Source organism: Giraffa tippelskirchi, chromosome 4 (assembly GCF_054371585.1).
Source record: "Giraffa tippelskirchi isolate mGirTip1 chromosome 4, T2T-mGirTip1v1.2.pri, whole genome shotgun sequence".
NCBI lineage: Eukaryota > Metazoa > Chordata > Mammalia > Artiodactyla > Giraffidae > Giraffa > Giraffa tippelskirchi.
Window position 1 is genome coordinate 3,542,604 of NC_137278.1, and position 16,578 is coordinate 3,559,181.

Consider the following 16,578-nt stretch of genomic DNA (forward strand, 5'->3'; position numbering starts at 1 on the left):
CCACGCTGTCCACTCTGATCCCAGAGCCCTGCATGCCCCTTCATCATCCTCTCGGTCGGCTGCCCCCTTGGCACCCCTGCGAGGCTGACCTGCAGTGACTGGCTGGCTGGCAGTTCACGTCCACGCCCTGGCGGCAGCCTGGTGCCAGCCTGTGGCAGGACTCAGCACATTTGAGACAGCAAGAGCCAGGTTTTAAAAACCACCCTCACACATGGTTGTATTTCACAGTTCTTTATGAAGTTTATTTTGCAGACCCTGGTCAGTTCTATTTGCATTAATTTGAATTTCAACCTAACTTTCCAAGTAAAATCCCATTCACGTAAGTCTAATGGCTTACATAAAATATACTGCTTCACTGTGGGCCCATGAGATGTATGCAGTGACTGCCCCACCCGCCCCGGCTCAGGATATGAAGCTCAGTCTCAAGTGAAACTAATTCACGTCAGTGTCACTAACTTCTCCATGATTTGAGTCAGAGAAAATGCTGAGAAAGAATCCATAAAACTCTACTCATCGTGACCCCCATTACCACAAAAATCTGTAACAAGAAACTTCCTGTTAATTGGTTCAAAACTCAATGGTACATTCTTTCCATCAAAATTTTACACATCCAGTCTGAAGAATTTCCAGAAATCAGATGGGATAGGCCGTGCATTCTCATTCATGGAATTTTCTAAATTTGTATCAAAAGACTGGGTGTGTATCGCTTTAAAATGGAGACTCATTTTGGAAGCTGAGGCTAATGAAAGTTGGATATGGTATTGGTTGGAAGGATCTGTCGAGAACACTTACCTGGGGCTGTGGGTGGGTGCAGACGCAGACGCGCAGGGCGGGCCAGGTGAGGCTGAGCTCCCCCCCTCACAGTGACAGCCTGTGCTCACAAGAGCCTTGCAAGAACAGGTGTGCAAGACTGGTCTTTCTAGGACCCAACCTTTGGCCAGAAAGAGCTTAAGATTCAATATATGCATTTATTTAAAAATATAAATATGGAAAAATAAATAATTTAAAAGACTAGATTGAATGCTCCTAGATTCTCCCACATTCAAAGCCTACGCTTTTTTTTTTTTTAAGAGATGGGGTAAGCCACAAGTCAGTAATGGGCTCTAAACCCTTTAAGAAAAAAAGACATTGGTGGGGCGGCCTCGGCCAGCAAAGTGGTGACACCCCGCACTTCAGCGGCTGCTCCGGACCGGAAGTGTGTCCCTCACGCTCCTGCTGCTCTGGGCTGACGTGACCTTAGCAGATGGACCCAACAGCCAGGGGAGGACAGCGAGGCAGTTCCGTGGGCCTGAGCGGCGGCTGGCCCTCCTGATTCCCAGCAGTGCCCCCTGCCTGCCACTGGGCACCAGAAGGGCAGCTTTTGGTCTGGGTCAGGGGGAGGGGGGCTGCTTCAAACGGTGAACCTGGACGTGCACACGTAATAACCTAACAACACGGGAGGTTAGGGCGCCTGCCCGCAGGGCGCAAGACCTGCACTCGGCCAGCCTGACGTGGCCCTTCTGCCACCACAGTGCGGGAGGTCAGGGGTGGCCCCGCGCAGCCCATCCTGTGCGGGGGCTCTGCGGGGATGCGCTGGTTCCGTCCTGGGAACGGCCTGTACCTGGGGCCTCCTATGGGCCGTCCGCAAAGGAGGGGGCGGCCCCCGGCAGCGGTTCATCAGTGGGGGGCGATCCCCCCCAGGGGTCCTGCGTCGGGTGCCTTCCTGGTTGAGGGGACAGGCCCTCTTCAGACACCCTCAGGAGACGGTGCAGATGGCGCTGGCGTGCTGGCTCTTGAGTGCCTGCTGCCGCTGGATCTCTCTGGAGATGCGTCTCTTGATTCCCAGCAGGTACAGCTCCCGGTCGAACTTGCCGGCGGCTAGCGGGATGCTGGGGAGGGAGGGCCATCAGGAGGGCACTGTCCTCCCGGCCCCCGCGCCTGGGTGTCAGCCGCAGGCGGCATGTGGAGGGGCTGGGCACAGCTGAGGCCTGGGTCCCTGGGGCTGCGCCCGTCCCCACCAGCCACATGCCCACCCGCAGCCGCGTGCTGGGAGCCGGGGGACGCTGCCTCCCGCCTGTGCCAGGCCGGCCCCTCGATAGGTAAGCCCCTGCCGCCCACCGGCTGCTTTGGGGGGGCGTGTGTCTGGGAGGCCTGGCTGGCTTGGGGTGCGGGCGAGGGCCCCACCCTCTAGTGCACTGCTCGCCTGACGTTTGCTTCTGACCCCTTATGCAGCCACCTCCACCCAGGGCGCCCAGAACCCCGCTCCCCTCGGGACACTGGGACACAAGGAGACCAGGCTGTACTCCCAGGCTGCCCCCCGCCCGGGGCCCGGGAGCGGGGACATCCGGGGGGTACTGACTTGTCTCTCCCCGGCCTCACTTTGACCCGGAACAGGCCATACACGGGGCGGTGGTCAGACGTCCTGATGCCAGGGCAGGAGGAGTACTTGACGGGGCAGATGGCGTCCTTGTGGCGGCTCCTGTACAGGACGCGGTCCTGCGGGAGGGTCCCGGGGCCAGTTGGTGGCAGGCTGGGCCGGCCTGGGCCCCCCTCGGCTGCCCACCAGCAGAGTGCCTGCACATGGGGGCCCCCAGGAGGCCCGGTGCCCGCTGCCCAGCCCCGCGGCGGCTCACTGTGTAGGACGGGGTCCTCTGCTTGGAGGTGGTGTCATATGAGTCCGTCCCGACATCGAACTTGTACGATGGCAGGAAGTGGATGTCCGGCTCCTGGAAGCCCTTGAAGATGGACCCTGGGAAGGGCACAGCCCCGACTCAGAGGCGGCTCAGGGCCAGTGTCACCTGGCCCCTGGGGCCCACCTGGCCGCAGCACCGCCCTGCCCGCTCACCTCTCTGCATCTCATGGGTGAGCTGGTCGTGCTGCAGCAGGGCCTGCATGCTGGAGCCGAGGTCCTGCTTCAGGATGGCCTCCACGGCCGCCCGCCCCCCGCTCAGGCGGAAGTTGAAGTCTCCGAACCAGAAGACCTCATCGAAGCGGGTGGTGACATCCGCTGGGGTGTGAGCGGCAGGAAAGTGCGTGAGACCCGCCCCCGCCGCCATGTGTCTGCGGCCCGACTCTGGGTCAGGACACTCCCCTGCACCCCCGGAAGTGGGTGGCAGCCCAGGACACCCTTGGGGCTCAGGGCCAGGGAGGGGCAGGGGTGGAGGGGAGGTGTCCGCAGCTTTCTGGGGTCATGGGGTCATGACTTGGGGAGCCTGGCGCCAGACCGCGCTTCAGGTTGGTGAGTGACTGCACTTTTCCGGCCTTGATTCTCAAAGCTCTAAACATTCCTCTCCATTGAACCACCAGGAGAACGACAGAGAAGTCGCCATGTCTGGGGGGAGGGAAAGCTGCTCACCAGCGTCGGAGCGGTAGGGGCTGGTGTCCGGCACATTCTTGGGTAGGGCCAGGCCCTGGACGGTCTTGCTGTAGTCCACCAGCCGCTCGCCCACCTTCCCATCTCCGGCTGCAAGGACAGCAGGGTGGGGCCTCTCCACAGGCAGGTTTCTGAGCCCAAGGTTGGTGCCTGGGGGTCGGTCTGAGACAGATCCCCTACCCAGCAAGGTCTAATCACCCAGCATCTGCACCGTGACCCTCCTCTCGAGGGGTCTGGGGCTTACAGGTCAAGGAGGGCCTACAGGTGAAGGGGGGGTCTACAGGTGAAGGGGGGCCTACAGCTGAAGGGGGGCCTACAGGTGAAGGACTTACAGGTGAAATGGGACGTGATGAAGAGCAGGGAGGTACCAAAGAAGGTGAAGCTGACGCCCAGGGCCCCCTTGGTCTTGATCTGGGACACGATGCGGGTGGTCACTGTGGAGCTCTCCACCTCTGTACGGGAGGAGCAGGGCTGACCCAGGCCATCCCCGGAGGGGGCCAGGCTGCCCGCCCCCAGCCTGCACATCCGGCCCGGGGTGCCCACCTGAGCAGAACCAGATGAGGTCCCTGCGGATGAGCACGGACATGTAGAGCGCGCCGTGAGCCGCCGAGTACAGCATGACGTAGTGCGGGCCCAGCGTCTCCTGCAGCCGCGTCTCCCACTCCCGCCTGCGGGGCGGGGGGCGGTCAGAGATGCACAGCTCAAGGGCGAGCCTGGGCCTCCTCCTGTGTCTCCAGCCACGGCCACGGGTCCTCCGCTGCTTCCAAGAAGCCAAGAGCAGGAGCCCAGGGAGGCGGACCACCTTCCCTGGAGGCCAGACCCCCAGGGAGCAGAGCCCCCCCCAGGGTCTGGAGTAGACTGGGCACCTCCTGTGGCCAGGCCTGTGCTGCCGCTGGTCTCTGCCGCGCCCCTGCCCCAGTCACCAGGTGAACTGACCACATGGCCGGGACAGCTGAGCGATGACTTTCAGGGGCTGAGCTGGGGGCTGCTCTGTGCTGTGTTCCCCTCACTGTCTCCTGGAGCAGCTATCCATTTACAAAAGCTAAATGGCATTTCTTTTAAACTCTGTGAGTCCCCACTTGAGAAGAAAGCGATCCCGGTTGAGCCCAGGCTTGACCACAGCCCACGTCTCCCCTCACACGGGGGTCTCAGCCAAAGGACCGAGACCGGTTCACAGTACCGGGCAGCGGCAGGGGGAGGGCCCCAGCCCTACCTGTCAGAGCAGCCCTCCTGGACGCCCACGACGTACAGGTCCTGGGCCAGGTCAGCCTCGGCTGGCAGCAGGAGCTCGTCCAGGTTCGGGGGCAGCTCCTGCGGAAAGGCAGCTTCTGGCAGGGGCTGCACGGGCCCCACGGCGGGGGCTCCGCCGCCTGGGCACCCTTAGCCATACACGGGGAGCCGCTGGCCCAGGCAGGTGGCCCACCCCTTGCCGGGGCCCACACTCAGCAACTGTGCTGCCTCCAGCGCCCGGGCCTGGCTGCCCACAAGAGGACCTCCACACACACACCTCTGCCCTCACAGCAGCCCCAGGGAGGGAAATGGGCACCTGGCCGGTGGTCTCCACTCCATTAGCTGCATCCCAGGCGCTCTGGGCCCCAGGTGCAGGCCATGCCGCGGACGGCCCGGGGCTCCCTGCGGACAGAGGAGCCAGCAGCCTGGGCACCCGCCTGCACTTCTGCTCAGGTGGTGGTTTTGTGGGGGTTTGTCCTGAAGCAGCCCCACCCATCACCCTGGATGATGTCAGCCTGGGACATGGCCACTTCCGTTCTTTGGACGGGACGCTTTTCGGCACACACGGGCGACAGAAGGCACTCCAGACATGGCCGGAGAGCCCGCTGGGCGTTAGGTCGCCCACCGTCTAGAGGAAGCCCATGGCCAGCCCAGAATCGGAGCCTCCCGCATGCAGGAGCGGAGACTCCTAGCTGTGGGAAGGGACACCCCAGGAGACACGGGGTGGCTGGAGAGAAAGCCCCTGCTGGGCTTCCCCAGCAATCAGCGTGCAAACCCCGCGCCCCGGGGCCCCAGCTCACAGGCGGGATGGAGGACACGGGCCCCGACCACGGGAATACACGGCGGGAGATGGATACGGCAGACACGGACCATGGCGTGGACGCCTGCCTGCAGTGTGCATCGGGGGACCCATGTCCCCACACGCTTGTTGGGATCCGGGAGGCATTCACACGAGTGGCCCAGGGTGACTAGAACAGCGGGGCCGCATGATGGGTGAAGGGTGTGGCCACCTGGAGGCCAGGTGGGTGGCGGGGGGCTCTCAGGAAATCTCTGCTCCTTCCTCCCAAATCTGCTGTCAACTTAGAACTGCTCTAAAACATACAGTGTCTCTGCAAACCGAAGTATTCGTTTCGCGTGAAGCAGTGGAGAGGTGGGCGAGAGACGCTCTGACGGCCAGGAGGCTCCCCTGGGTGCCCCAGGGAAGAATCCGGAAGGAATCCCATCCCATCCCGTGAGGGGTCAGCGCCCGCTTACCTTCTGGCCCTGCATGTTCCACGTGGCCACGAACAGGGCCACGTTCCGGTCTGGGAAGTAACGGGCCAGCTCGTCTGCCCCCATCAGGGCCCCACTCGCCAGCAGGCTCCCCTCCAGGTAGCTCCTGCAGAGACGGGCCAGACTGAGCTAGGGGTCACAGCAGACGGACCCAGGGAAGGGCTGGGAGCAGGACACACCTCAGGGGCCGGGAGCCCCTCCCAGAGCTGGAGTGGCCTCAGGACCCTGGGGTGGGGATGGGGGGGAGCACAGCCCTGAGAGCCTCTCGAGTCCAGGGAAACTCGCCGTGTCCACGGCTCTACAGACATCCACAGGCTCCTGGCCTCTGGAGAGGAAGGGACAGGCAGGTGATGTTTGGGACTTTTGGGGGGACCCTCTAATGGCAAGGCCCTGGAAGGGCTGCAGAGGTCGAGGTGGGCTTCTGGACTGTAAGCAGACTTGGGGGGACACGCCCTTCCCTGGGGCTCTGGCCTCCGCCTCGCCATCTGGCACTGGGAGCTTGTAAAGGCTGCCCGGGATGCCTCTGTCTTCGCAGGTTCAATCCACTGTAGGCTCTCACAGAATCACTCATGCAAAGGGTGCGGAGAGTCAAACACCATCGCAGAGGTCCTAACACAGCGCAGCAGAGCCCTGGCTCTGGCCCTGCCCCCGAGACGAGGGCTGCGTCTGACACCCGCTGCCTCGGCGAGGACTCTGCCTGCGGGGCTGTCCGCCTGTCTCCGCTTAACCGAGAGCAGCCTCGCGCATGCTCGAGTGCCAGGGAGACTTCATTTAGGGACAAGGAGACCTGAGATGCAAGTAATTTCCACACGTCCATGAAAGACTATTAGCACTGCCTTGGTTATTTTTTTTTCCTTCCCAACTGTGTGAAAACTGTTTACCTTGGACCCGTGACAAGGACTGTGCCTGACTGACCAGGTTCCCAAAAATGGAGGGGAACGCACAGGCTCCAACGTCCAGGCTCAACCAGTCCATCCTAAAGGAGATCAGTCCTGAATACTGGAAGGACTGATGTTGAAGCTGAAACTCCAATACTTTGGCCACCTGATGCGAAGAGCTGACAAGTTCAAACGTCTCACTTGCTCTTTTCATTCCAACTTGCTTAGAAGACTGTAGACCCAGGTTTGCAGAGATGGGCACCAATCCCTTGGAAGGAGATGAAGTTAGAGTCCAGTCCTTAAAAGCTCGCATGAGAGACTCTTAAACCATGACTAAGCTCTGCAGGACAAAAGCTGGTGGATGTCAGGAGGCAGGCGCCTCCCTGAGGCCGCCCTGTATTGAGGATCCCGTCAGGCTGCCTGTAGGGGCTGCCTTCTCCAAACCAGCCCTGTCCACAGTGCGAGCAGAAGGCAGCCCCTCAAGGGCACAGTCCATGCCCCTTTCCTCAGTCCTTGGCCTTGACCCTGGCCAGGTCTGGGCTGTGTGCAGCCCACAAGCTGAGACTCGCTCCTACACTTTCAGTGTGACTATTACTCCTTTTTAATCAACGACTTTGTTTATTTGGCTGTCACGGGTCCAGTGAAGCAAGGAGAGCCAACCAGTCCATTCTAAAGGAAATTAGTCCTGAATATTCATTGGAAGGACCGATGTTGAAGCTGAAACGCCAATACTTTGGCCACCTAATGCAAAGAGCTGACTCATTCATTGGAAAAGACCCTGATTCTGGGAAAGATTGAAGGCGGGAGGAGAAGGGGATGACAGAGGAGATGGTGGGATGGCATCACTGACTCGATGGACATGAGTTTGGGTAAACTCCGGGAGTTGGTGATGGACAGGGAGGCCTGGCGTGCTGTGGTTCATGGGGTCGCAAAGAGTCGGACACAACTGAGCGACTGAACTGAACTGGGTCTTAGTTGTGACACGCAGGAGCTTCCATCTTCGCTGTGGTATGCAGGATCTTTAGTTGCGGCATGCTAATTCTTCATTGTGGCAAGTGGGATTTAGTTCCCTGATGGGGGATTTAGTTCCCAGGGGACCCAGTCCCCTGGGATTGGGAGTGCAGTCTTAGCCACTGGACCACCAGGGAAATCCCCTACACTTTTCAGTGGTTGGGGAAAAGCAGTATTTTTATGCCAAGGGAAAATGATCTGAAATTCACATTTCAGCCTCCCTCAACAAAGCGTTCCATGCTGTTGGTGTGTGTGGCCTGGGGCTGCTTTTTCATCCCCACGGCAGAGGTCAACACTTGCCAGAGACCGCGTGGCTCACAGACTCGAAACAGTCACTGGTCTGGATTGGAGGGGCACGCCGGGGGGCAGTGGTGGCAGAGCTCCCCCCACCCCCCCGGGGGGGCCTTGGGCATCACATCAGGGAGTGGGCAGCATGGGGCCCCCCAAGTCAGGGCAGCGGCCAGAAGTGCGTCTCAAACAACCCGCCCAGCCCTGGCCGACAAGGCAGGAGGCACGAGAGGCAGGTTCAGCGGCCAGGCCCAGCACGGACAGGGCAGTGGGGGCAGGCAGGATGGCTTCTGAGTCACAGCCTGGGCAGCACAGTGGGGCCCCGAGCCCAAGCCCCTGGAAACAACAGGCCAACAGACAGCCGGTGGGTGTGGACAGATTGGGCTAGAAGCCCCTGGGGACCGGGTCTGGTGCGCCCCCAAGGCTCCGGCTCAGGGGAGGGGGTTCAGGGGTGGAGATGGGGGAAGCACCTCCCTCCCCTTCAAGATATAAATTAGGCTGTAATTAGGACTAACCACTCAAGCCCTGTGAAGCTGGACACACAGCATCCTCCTTGCCCACGGGGTCGGGGGCCGAGCCCTGGACGTTAGGAAACCCTGGGGCGCTCCTGAGCGTCAAGGACAGAGGTCGGGCTTCTGCCTGAGCCCCTCCCTGCTGGAGGTGGGCCATGGGGACCCTCCCCTGGGGGCAGCCTGGCCACGGCCCTGGGGCCCCCAGCCCCATCCAGCTCTCCATCCTGGAAAAGTGCCAGCAGGTGCACGGGGCACGGCCTCCAACACTGGTCCTCAGCAAAGGGACTGTGTGGACATGGGTCCCGGGACACACCCCAGAGTCCTGGGCCCACCTGCACACACACACAAAGGGCTGCCCCCGACAAGAGCAAGAAACAGGACAGAAAACAGGCCCGCCCCGAATGCAGAGGGGTCTATGCACCTGACCGTCCACATTTCACAGGTGCCCGTGGGGCTGAGACGCAGAAGGAAAGCTGGGGGTTGCGGCTGGGAGAGGGGGGTGGGAGGAGACGGCCCACACACGCTCCCAGGAGAACCTGCCCGCGGTTCTCACGGGGCTTCTGAGGGTTCACCGAGGCCCAAGGCCGCCTCCCTCGGGGCCCTACCTGCTCCGGACGTCCTTGGCACGGATGGGCGCCAGGAGGCTGAAGGTGGACCTGGACGAGTGAAGGGAGCAGTCATCGCAGGCCAGGGGGCTCGGAGGCCGGCCGGGGCCCAGGCTGCTATGCGCCCGGAACAGCCTGGCCTGCAGCCGGAGCTTGTAGTCGGCGTGATCCGAGTCCACCTTGTTCGCCGTCCGCAGGGCTTCGGAGGCCACGTTGCGGGCCATGGCGGGCAGCGGGCGCGGGGAAAGCAGGCTGGCCAGCCGGGGGGTGCTCCCAGCCGAGGCCCCTTCCCGGTGCAGCAGGTCCAGGGACGTGCTGATCATCCCAGAAAGACAGTTTCCCCATGAGGAGGGCCCCCCGCTGCTCGGGGCCCTGCGAGCTGTGGGGATCTCCTGCAGGGAGGCACTCAGGCAGGGCGGGGAGCCACTGCGGGGAGGGGTCCCGGGGGCCTCGTCCTGCAGGGAGCCCCCGGAGGGGCTGGCCCCGTTCCGCACAGCCAGGTCCTCACGGCTGGTTCGAAAACGCCTCTTTCTCCAGCCCTTCTCATCCAGGGACAGCGCTCGCTCCAGCCTGGGCCTCGGGGGCGGTGGCTTCGGGGTGAAGGGTCTCGCTTGGGCCTGTGGATCCTTGTTGCTGACTTGCTCTGGGGTGTCCAGGGGGAGCTCTGGGCTCCTCTCAGGTCCCCGACTGTCACCAGCAGCTGGGGACCCCAGGCAGGAGACAGGCTCTTCATCACTGTTCGGAAGCAGTCCCTTGAGCATGCTGCCTTCAGGACGCAGACACCCCTGAGTAGTGGGCTGCTGGGAGGCGGTCTCTGAGTGCCCCAAGCTCGCCAACTTGGATGGCATAGTTCGGGGCCAGCCCTCAGGGCCGGGGGCAGCCTGGCTGACCCAGGAAACGGCTCCTCCGGGTGCTGCTGCCGACGCCCAGGGTCAGGGCCGCGTGCTCAGCCGTGGCTAGGTGGGGCGTGGAGCAGAGGCATGGCAGCAGCTCCCCCTCGGGCCTGGGGTGGTCCGGCTTGCACAGGACCAGCTGCAGCATGGCTGGGAGCCCCAAAAGTCCGGAGTCCCCAGAAAGTACCTAAGGGAACACCCTGCGATTAGCCTTCATCACCGGGCCCTGATGCCATTTAATGATTCTGAAGGACAGCACAGGGCAGGGTGACAGAGTGGACAGGTCATGAGTGGCCCAGCAAGAACAAGCATTTAGGCGTCCTGACCCGCTCTCTCCTCCCAGGTGACGGGTGAAAAGTCCAGCATCTTAGGATGGAGGGAAGCCCCCCTCTTGCGGGGAGCTGGGGGTGAGCAGGGGCGCTGCTCCTCACCTGGGGAGCCAGGGGCCCGACGAGCGAGAATTCCCGCCCCAAAGGCGTAGGCACAGCCTCGGAGGGGGACCCGGCCCGAGCCCATTCCTTCTCCCCCGCCCCCTCTCCCCGCCCGCCCCCACCACCCCGTGACCTCCCCGGAGTCAGACGGCCCTAACTCGCTCACCTGCGCGCCCATCACCATCGCTCGGCCCGCAGACCCCGCCCCGAGAGCAGGCGACCCTGAGCAGGTCTGCGCCCCGGCCGCGAAGGCCCCTGACTCAGGACTAGCGAGTCTGGCCCGGCCGGTTGCGCGCTCCCCAGGGTAACAACCGCCCGGAGCCGCGGGGCTGGGGACGGGGTGGGGAGGACGAGACCCGCGCCCGGGGATCCTGGCACGCCACGGACCCCCGCCCCCCGCTCCGCGCCAGGGAATCCCGCAACCTGATCCCGCGCCAGGGACCCGTGCGCCCCGGGGTCGCCCCGCCCCGTCCTCGAGCCCCGCTCAGGGGTCGTCCCGCCCAAGGCCTTCGCGCTCCCACCCAGGGGTCACTCGGGGCCTAGGACCTGTTGGCCCCGTATCCCCGCCCCGGACTTTCTCCAGGACTGCCGCCCCCACCTCTCAACGCTTCAGCTCCCCAGCTCCGCGGGCTTCAGCGGCCGCTCCCCGGCAACCAGCGGGCAGGGCGGCCTGGATCCCGGTGCCCGCAGCGGCCACTGGCGGCCGGAGGACCCAGGCGCGTGGAGCGAGGGCGGAGAGCGCCCTCGGGTGGGCGCCGGGAGCGCGGGCGGCTTCCTTCCCCGGAGCGCAGCTCGCACCCCGCCCCGGGCCCGCCCCCAGCCCCGCCCCTAGGGCCCGCCCCCAGCCCCGCAGCCCCGCCCCTCGCGCGCACCTGAGCCTAGAAAGCAGAGCGCTACCCAGGTCCCTCTTCATGGCTCTCAGGGTGGGTTTTCCTATCAGGCCCGCCCACCGCCCATCGGAGAGGAGCCCCTGGCGGGCAGGTCTGGCGGAGCGACAGAAAGCAGTGGCCCAGGGAGCCCTAGAAGCCAATCAAAGTGCAGGTGAGGCCCAGGTCCCCAGAGGCGTCAATAAACAAAAGGAGATGGGGTGAAAGAGCTTGAGAGCGCAAAATATTTTATTTAACAATTTGCATTTAGGAAAAATAGCAGCTCCCACCTCAGAGGAAGCTTCTTCAATCAAAACTCGCTGGCGGTCGACACAACGGGCAGGGCTGTGCCAGGCAGGTCTCAGCCCGGCGGTCGTGCTAGCACTGACCCTGGACATGAGACCGCCCGCCAGTGAGGTTGGCGCCTCCCAAGAGGACAAATCTGTGACGTGTCCTGGAAACCGTTCTGCGGGTCCTTCCGAGATGACACAGTGGACCCGAGGGCCCTGCGCTGACCCCACCCCACCCAAGCCTGACACTTGGATTAAAACCCAACAAACCACGTCCCCCAGCGTTCTACAGAAATTATTTCCTAATGATTTTTATAAATATTTAAATCTTTTCTTTAGTCTCTTTAGACTGAACAAGAAGAATGTCAAGTTTTGAGAACAGTCGATGAAGCCTTAAAGCTGGGTCCACCAGGAGGTTCACAGGCTGAGTCACAGGTGAGCCGCTGACAAGTCTGGGGCCAGAAAGGTAGGACTCCGGAGCTTCAGACAAGAACAGCTGCAAGCCGCTGTCTTCGGGATGTTGCCAGCTCCCTACACGATGCAGCGGTGAGAGGCAGCAGTCAGCTGACAGCACTGCAGGGACGGGCCATGGGAAGCAGGGCCTGGCGGGTCCACAGAAAAACCCAACCAAACCTAGGAGTCCCAGCTGTGACACTGGACCCGTCACTCACAACAGCTCTGTCCCAGCTGGTCCCTCTGACCGCTAGAAGCCTCCTGGTCCTGGTGAGGCCACAGGAGACCACACAGAGCTGGCCACGTCTTGGCTCCAGGAGATAAAACACGTCTCAGCAGCGAGGGCTGCTCTTAGAACCTAATGGAACTGCTGCTAAAGGAAGCCCAGTTTCCTCTGAGACGAAGCACCCTTCCAGGCTCAACAACGTGGAGTGGGGGCTGACCGCCTCTGGGTGCAGGGCAGGCAGGCGAGCTCCTCTCCGAGTCAAAGGTGCACTGTTTCTTCCTGGTGTCTGAAAGGACCTCTGGGCTTTATCTGGCAACGATTCACCGTGAGGTTTTGAGAGATGCCTTAGTTACTGAGAAGCAAAATCCTCCTGCAGCCAAGATGCCTCCAGCTTCACTCAAGTGTCACGTCGTCAAGTGACTGCAAATGCTGGATCCTTAAATCATTCCTTTGGATCAGAGTCACTCTTCATCCAGCATCTTGAAGGTATGGAATTCATGTTGGCAACACTCTGTAAGTCATTTCTGAGTCGCTGCGCTCACATCTGTCTGGGGACAGACTGGAGTCGCAGGCAGTAGGCCTGAGCTCTTGGCAGAACAGCCACCTCCCGTCCTAGTGCCACTCTAGGACACGGCCCTTTCTAGCTTAACGCTGGGTACTTCCTCTGGCCAATCCTCCCCGTCCTTGAGCTTCCTGAGGCGGCAGGGGCCTGAAACAACAGGGACAGGACTGAGGTCTGCTTGCTGGCCCCGGGGGGCCGCGGAACAAGCAGAACAGACTACTGGTCTCAGCAAACAAGTGCGTGCTGTCGTCTCGTGTGTAGCCCGGGTCCCTGACGGAGGCAGGGTGGTGGGGAGAGGCCGCGCCCACAGCTGGGTGTCTGAGGAGCCCTGGCTGGTGACGGGGGAGGCAGGGAGCACCTGGGGAGACTGCACGGAGCACAGGTGTTTACTCTGGATCCCACAAAAACCCCAACCGAAGTGAAAGTCAAGTTTTGTGAAGGCATCAGCAAGGTGACGATTCCAGGGGAGCAGAACCCCCTCAGTTGTGGAGTGGAGATGTAGATGGCAGCTGGGAGCAGGGAGGGTGCAGTCGTGGGGCCCGCTCCCGAGGGAGCCCGAGGCTGAGGACCCCGGGTGGTGAGGGCAGGGTCTGCCTTGGGATGGCCCGTGGTCAGTGGAGTTTTCCAAATCCTAAAGCCAAGACCTCCCTGCAGACCCCCTCCTCTACTGTATTCCAAGACTGCCCCCACCCCGTCCCTTCTCTCCAGGCCAGAGCCTGGGAGGGAGACCAAAGAAAGGAAGCATTCGTGACCTTTCCAGCCTGAAGGTCACCAGCCACCAGGTGAAGAGGGGCCAAGGTCAGCACAGGAGGGGGTCAGCCCCACCCCACCCCCAGAGCAGCGGCAGAGCCAGGGATACAGTGAGGGCACTTACTTGTGCAAACTGGGCAGGGTTGTAGAAGGGCACCGCGGCCCCAGGAGGGGCCCCCGCGGAGGCAAGAGCACCGGGAGCCTGAGGAGCACAGAGAGGTCATCTCACCCTCTGACCGAGCACAGCGGCTTGGTTCGTTTGCAAATACAGATACTGTTTCTGAGGAAGCGTTTATCACACTTTTGAAGACACCACAGAAGCAGGTCAGAGGCCCTTACTGCAGAACTACATTTAATTATTTAATGGGTCTCAGAAAAATGGTAAACCCAGGACATGCACACACAGCAGTGTGGGGAGGGGAGCAGGCAGTAGGGATCGCTCCAGACCTCAGGCGTCCAGCTACAAAATCCAGCGCTCTAATTCACAAACGAACAAGTCCCAGGAAGCCTTTCTGCTGAGCCAAGGGAAAAGCTTAGTTCCACAACGCACAGAAAAGTTGAAGTATTCCTTCATCTCCCATAGAGCCTGACCACAGGACAGTGGTCACTGCCTCACTCTGCCTGGCCTAAAACAAACTTTCTCCTGCTTGATCAGAAAACAGAAACTCTGCCTTTGAAATGAGTGTCCTGATCCCAGTTGGCTTCTGACGTGCGCGGGAGCACGCACACTCACACCCGTGAGGCTACGCCTGTGACTAGTCCTTTGAAAAACTCAGTTCAGAAAGAGCACAACCAGAGCACTTGTCCCTTCACTATGGGCGTCCTGGAGTCAGCCTGACTGTGGATGTGCCTGGATATTCGCCACCACCCTCCGAGAACATCGAAAGAAAGGAACACTGCGCTCTCAGGAGTGTGACCGCTGAGCGGCGATGGGTGACGTCGGCGGCCAGGGCACAGTGACCAAGCAGCACAGCGATCTCAGAGGAAAGACAAGCCCCGCGCACGCGGCCAGCCACAGGTACCTGGTTAAAATGCTGGCTCACTTCCCGTGATAACGAGCTCAGTGAACTACAGCGCGAAAGCTACAAAACAGCAAGAAGACAGACACAGACGAACACCAAGGTCAGCGAGCGCGCCACTGCTCCAGGCTGGCGTTCAACCCCAGCGAGCTATGCTGCTGCCAGAATCAACACAGCTCGATGGGGAGAAAGCCTGAAACTCCTATTTCACGGACAGTTTTTACAGGAAAGGACCCGTGCGAGAGGGAGGTTCGCCTAGCCCCGGGCCTCAGGTGGCCTGACCTCACACTGCCCGAGGGACGGAGGACGGGCCCACTCGACAGAGGGGACCCCAGCTGACGAGCACTCGTAGCCCTCACTCTGCGGACACAAGTGTGACTTTTTTAAGGAACACAACACTACTCCGGTTCTTTAGTTTCTAAATTGCCCTTTCACCGCCCGTTAACATCGTCTTAGAGAAGCCATTCGGACAACGTGGGCCTCTGAGGCCCAGATTCTCCGCAGACGCGCCCCCAGTGCCATTTACCTCTCCTCCCTGGGGACCATCCAATCCAGACGCTGGGAGTTCAGGTCCAGGGAGCGACGCCACTGCAGGCCTGAACACCTGTCGGGACAGGGGGGAGGCTACTACCAGCAAAGCCAGGTGGGCCACCCGGGGTGAGCGGCACGGCCTCCCGGGGGTGCCTTCTGAGAAGCCTTGCAGGTTCCGCACGGACCTGTTACTTTGACCCCGCATCGCATCCTTACTTACCGGGCACCCGCTGTGCGCCCCATGGCGGCCCTGCGATGGGCGCTGTGACCCCATCCACGGGGCGACACCCTGAGGCTCAGAGGAGCTGAGTGAGCCCCTCTCCTGCCTCTTTTTTTAGCCTTGCCACACCGCTTGTGGGATCTTAGTTTCCCAACCAGGGACTGAACCGTCGCCCCTGCAGGGGAAGTACAGGGTCCTAACCACTGGACCACCAGTCCCCCCCGACCCCCAAACTTTAAATAGCTAAGTAATGGAGAACCAGGGCTGAATTCAAGCTTCATCCAACCTCAGATATCAAACTCTAAATGACTGTAATTCACACAAATAAACTCTCTATACTAATAAAACGTCAGGACAGTGTTCCCAGAGAACACGCATGTGGCTGCCTCTCAGGGGAGCAGGAGGGTGACTTCCACTGCCCCCCACACCCCCGCCCTGCGCACGGCTCACCTTGGGATCCAAGGCGGGCTCCGGCCTGGCCGGCCCCTCCCTGCCAGCCCCCTCGGCAGATGGCACCTCCTCTGCATCTGCGGGGAGATGGGGGAGGCCCTCACTCGTCCACACGGCCCTGGGGCCCAGGGAGCACAGCCCCAGAGGACACACTCTGCCTGCGCCCCCCGTGCACACACGCCTGCAGACGGGTATGGGCGGGCTTTGCACTCTGTGTCCGCGGCACTCTTCTTGAAAGAGGACCAAGGCCAGGGGCCAAGAAGGAGACTCGAGGTCAGCAAGCCAGGGGTGGACACCCTGCTGCCCGGGCTGCGTACCTGCGTTTGGGCCCAACAGGTGAGCTGGAATCGGAAGCGGGGCCAGGGGTGCAAAGAGGTCTGTGGGAGCCGGCTCGCTCCGCTGGGGGCCCCCCGGGTTCAAGACGTCCACGTAGCGCGCCCTGGTTCCAGCTGTAACGCGGAGAGGGAGCAAGGTCACCCCTGTGCCATGGGCCCCAGCTCCATCCTCCACGTGTCCAGGGAGCATGGGGACCCCACTTCTAGCCCCAGGGAGGCTGGGCCCTGACCGGGAGCCTCTCCCGGGGGCTTCTGTTCAGGTGAGGGTCCCATTTCACGCCATGCCGCTGCCAGGCTGCCTTTCCAACTGATCGGATCCACCCCGCCCAGGACCACTCACTGCTCGGGAGGACGGGCACCCCCACCCCAGACTCATCCTCAGAGAACCAGCCCCCCTCTCGCGG

The 16,578-nt window shown here is 61.8% G+C and overlaps 2 protein-coding genes across 13 annotated transcripts in view; both read right to left on the reverse strand.

Moving 5' to 3' along the window:
- Positions 1-215: 215 nt before the first annotated feature.
- INPP5E (inositol polyphosphate-5-phosphatase E) lies at positions 216-11,143 on the reverse strand. Of its 8 annotated transcripts, none has more exons than XM_081590669.1 (11): positions 11,071-11,143; positions 9,149-10,228; positions 5,837-5,960; positions 4,566-4,663; positions 3,896-4,020; positions 3,685-3,804; positions 3,335-3,442; positions 2,825-2,986; positions 2,613-2,728; positions 2,359-2,475; positions 216-1,868 (listed from the first exon to the last, which is right to left on the reverse strand). In XM_081590669.1, the coding sequence occupies exons 2-11, from the start codon at positions 9,994-9,996 to the stop codon at positions 1,611-1,613; spliced, it is 2,076 nt and encodes a 691-aa protein (XP_081446795.1). In that variant the 5' UTR covers positions 9,997-10,228; positions 11,071-11,143; the 3' UTR covers positions 216-1,610. The 8 variants fall into 8 exon arrangements, with proteins under 8 accessions (XP_081446795.1, XP_081446798.1, XP_081446793.1 ...); XM_081590672.1 differs by having other exon boundaries at positions 2,339-2,475; XM_081590667.1 differs by having other exon boundaries at positions 2,335-2,475.
- A 426-nt stretch (positions 11,144-11,569) lies between these two features.
- Positions 11,570-16,578, reverse strand: part of SEC16A (SEC16 homolog A, endoplasmic reticulum export factor) — a 32,715-nt gene continuing 27,706 nt past the window's right edge. For 3 of the 5 annotated variants that reach the window (XM_081590693.1, XM_081590692.1, XM_081590697.1), the window contains exons 26-31: positions 16,157-16,288; positions 15,840-15,916; positions 15,165-15,242; positions 14,642-14,701; positions 13,744-13,821; positions 11,570-13,016 (exon numbers count right to left, since the gene is read on the reverse strand). In XM_081590693.1, the coding sequence (XP_081446819.1) occupies positions 12,948-13,016; positions 13,744-13,821; positions 14,642-14,701; positions 15,165-15,242; positions 15,840-15,916; positions 16,157-16,288 (494 nt within the window). In that variant the 3' untranslated portion in view covers positions 11,570-12,947. The remainder of the gene's footprint in view (positions 13,017-13,743; positions 13,822-14,641; positions 14,702-15,164; positions 15,243-15,839; positions 15,917-16,156; positions 16,289-16,578) is intronic. The other 2 variants (XM_081590695.1, XM_081590694.1) reach the window with 1 other exon arrangement.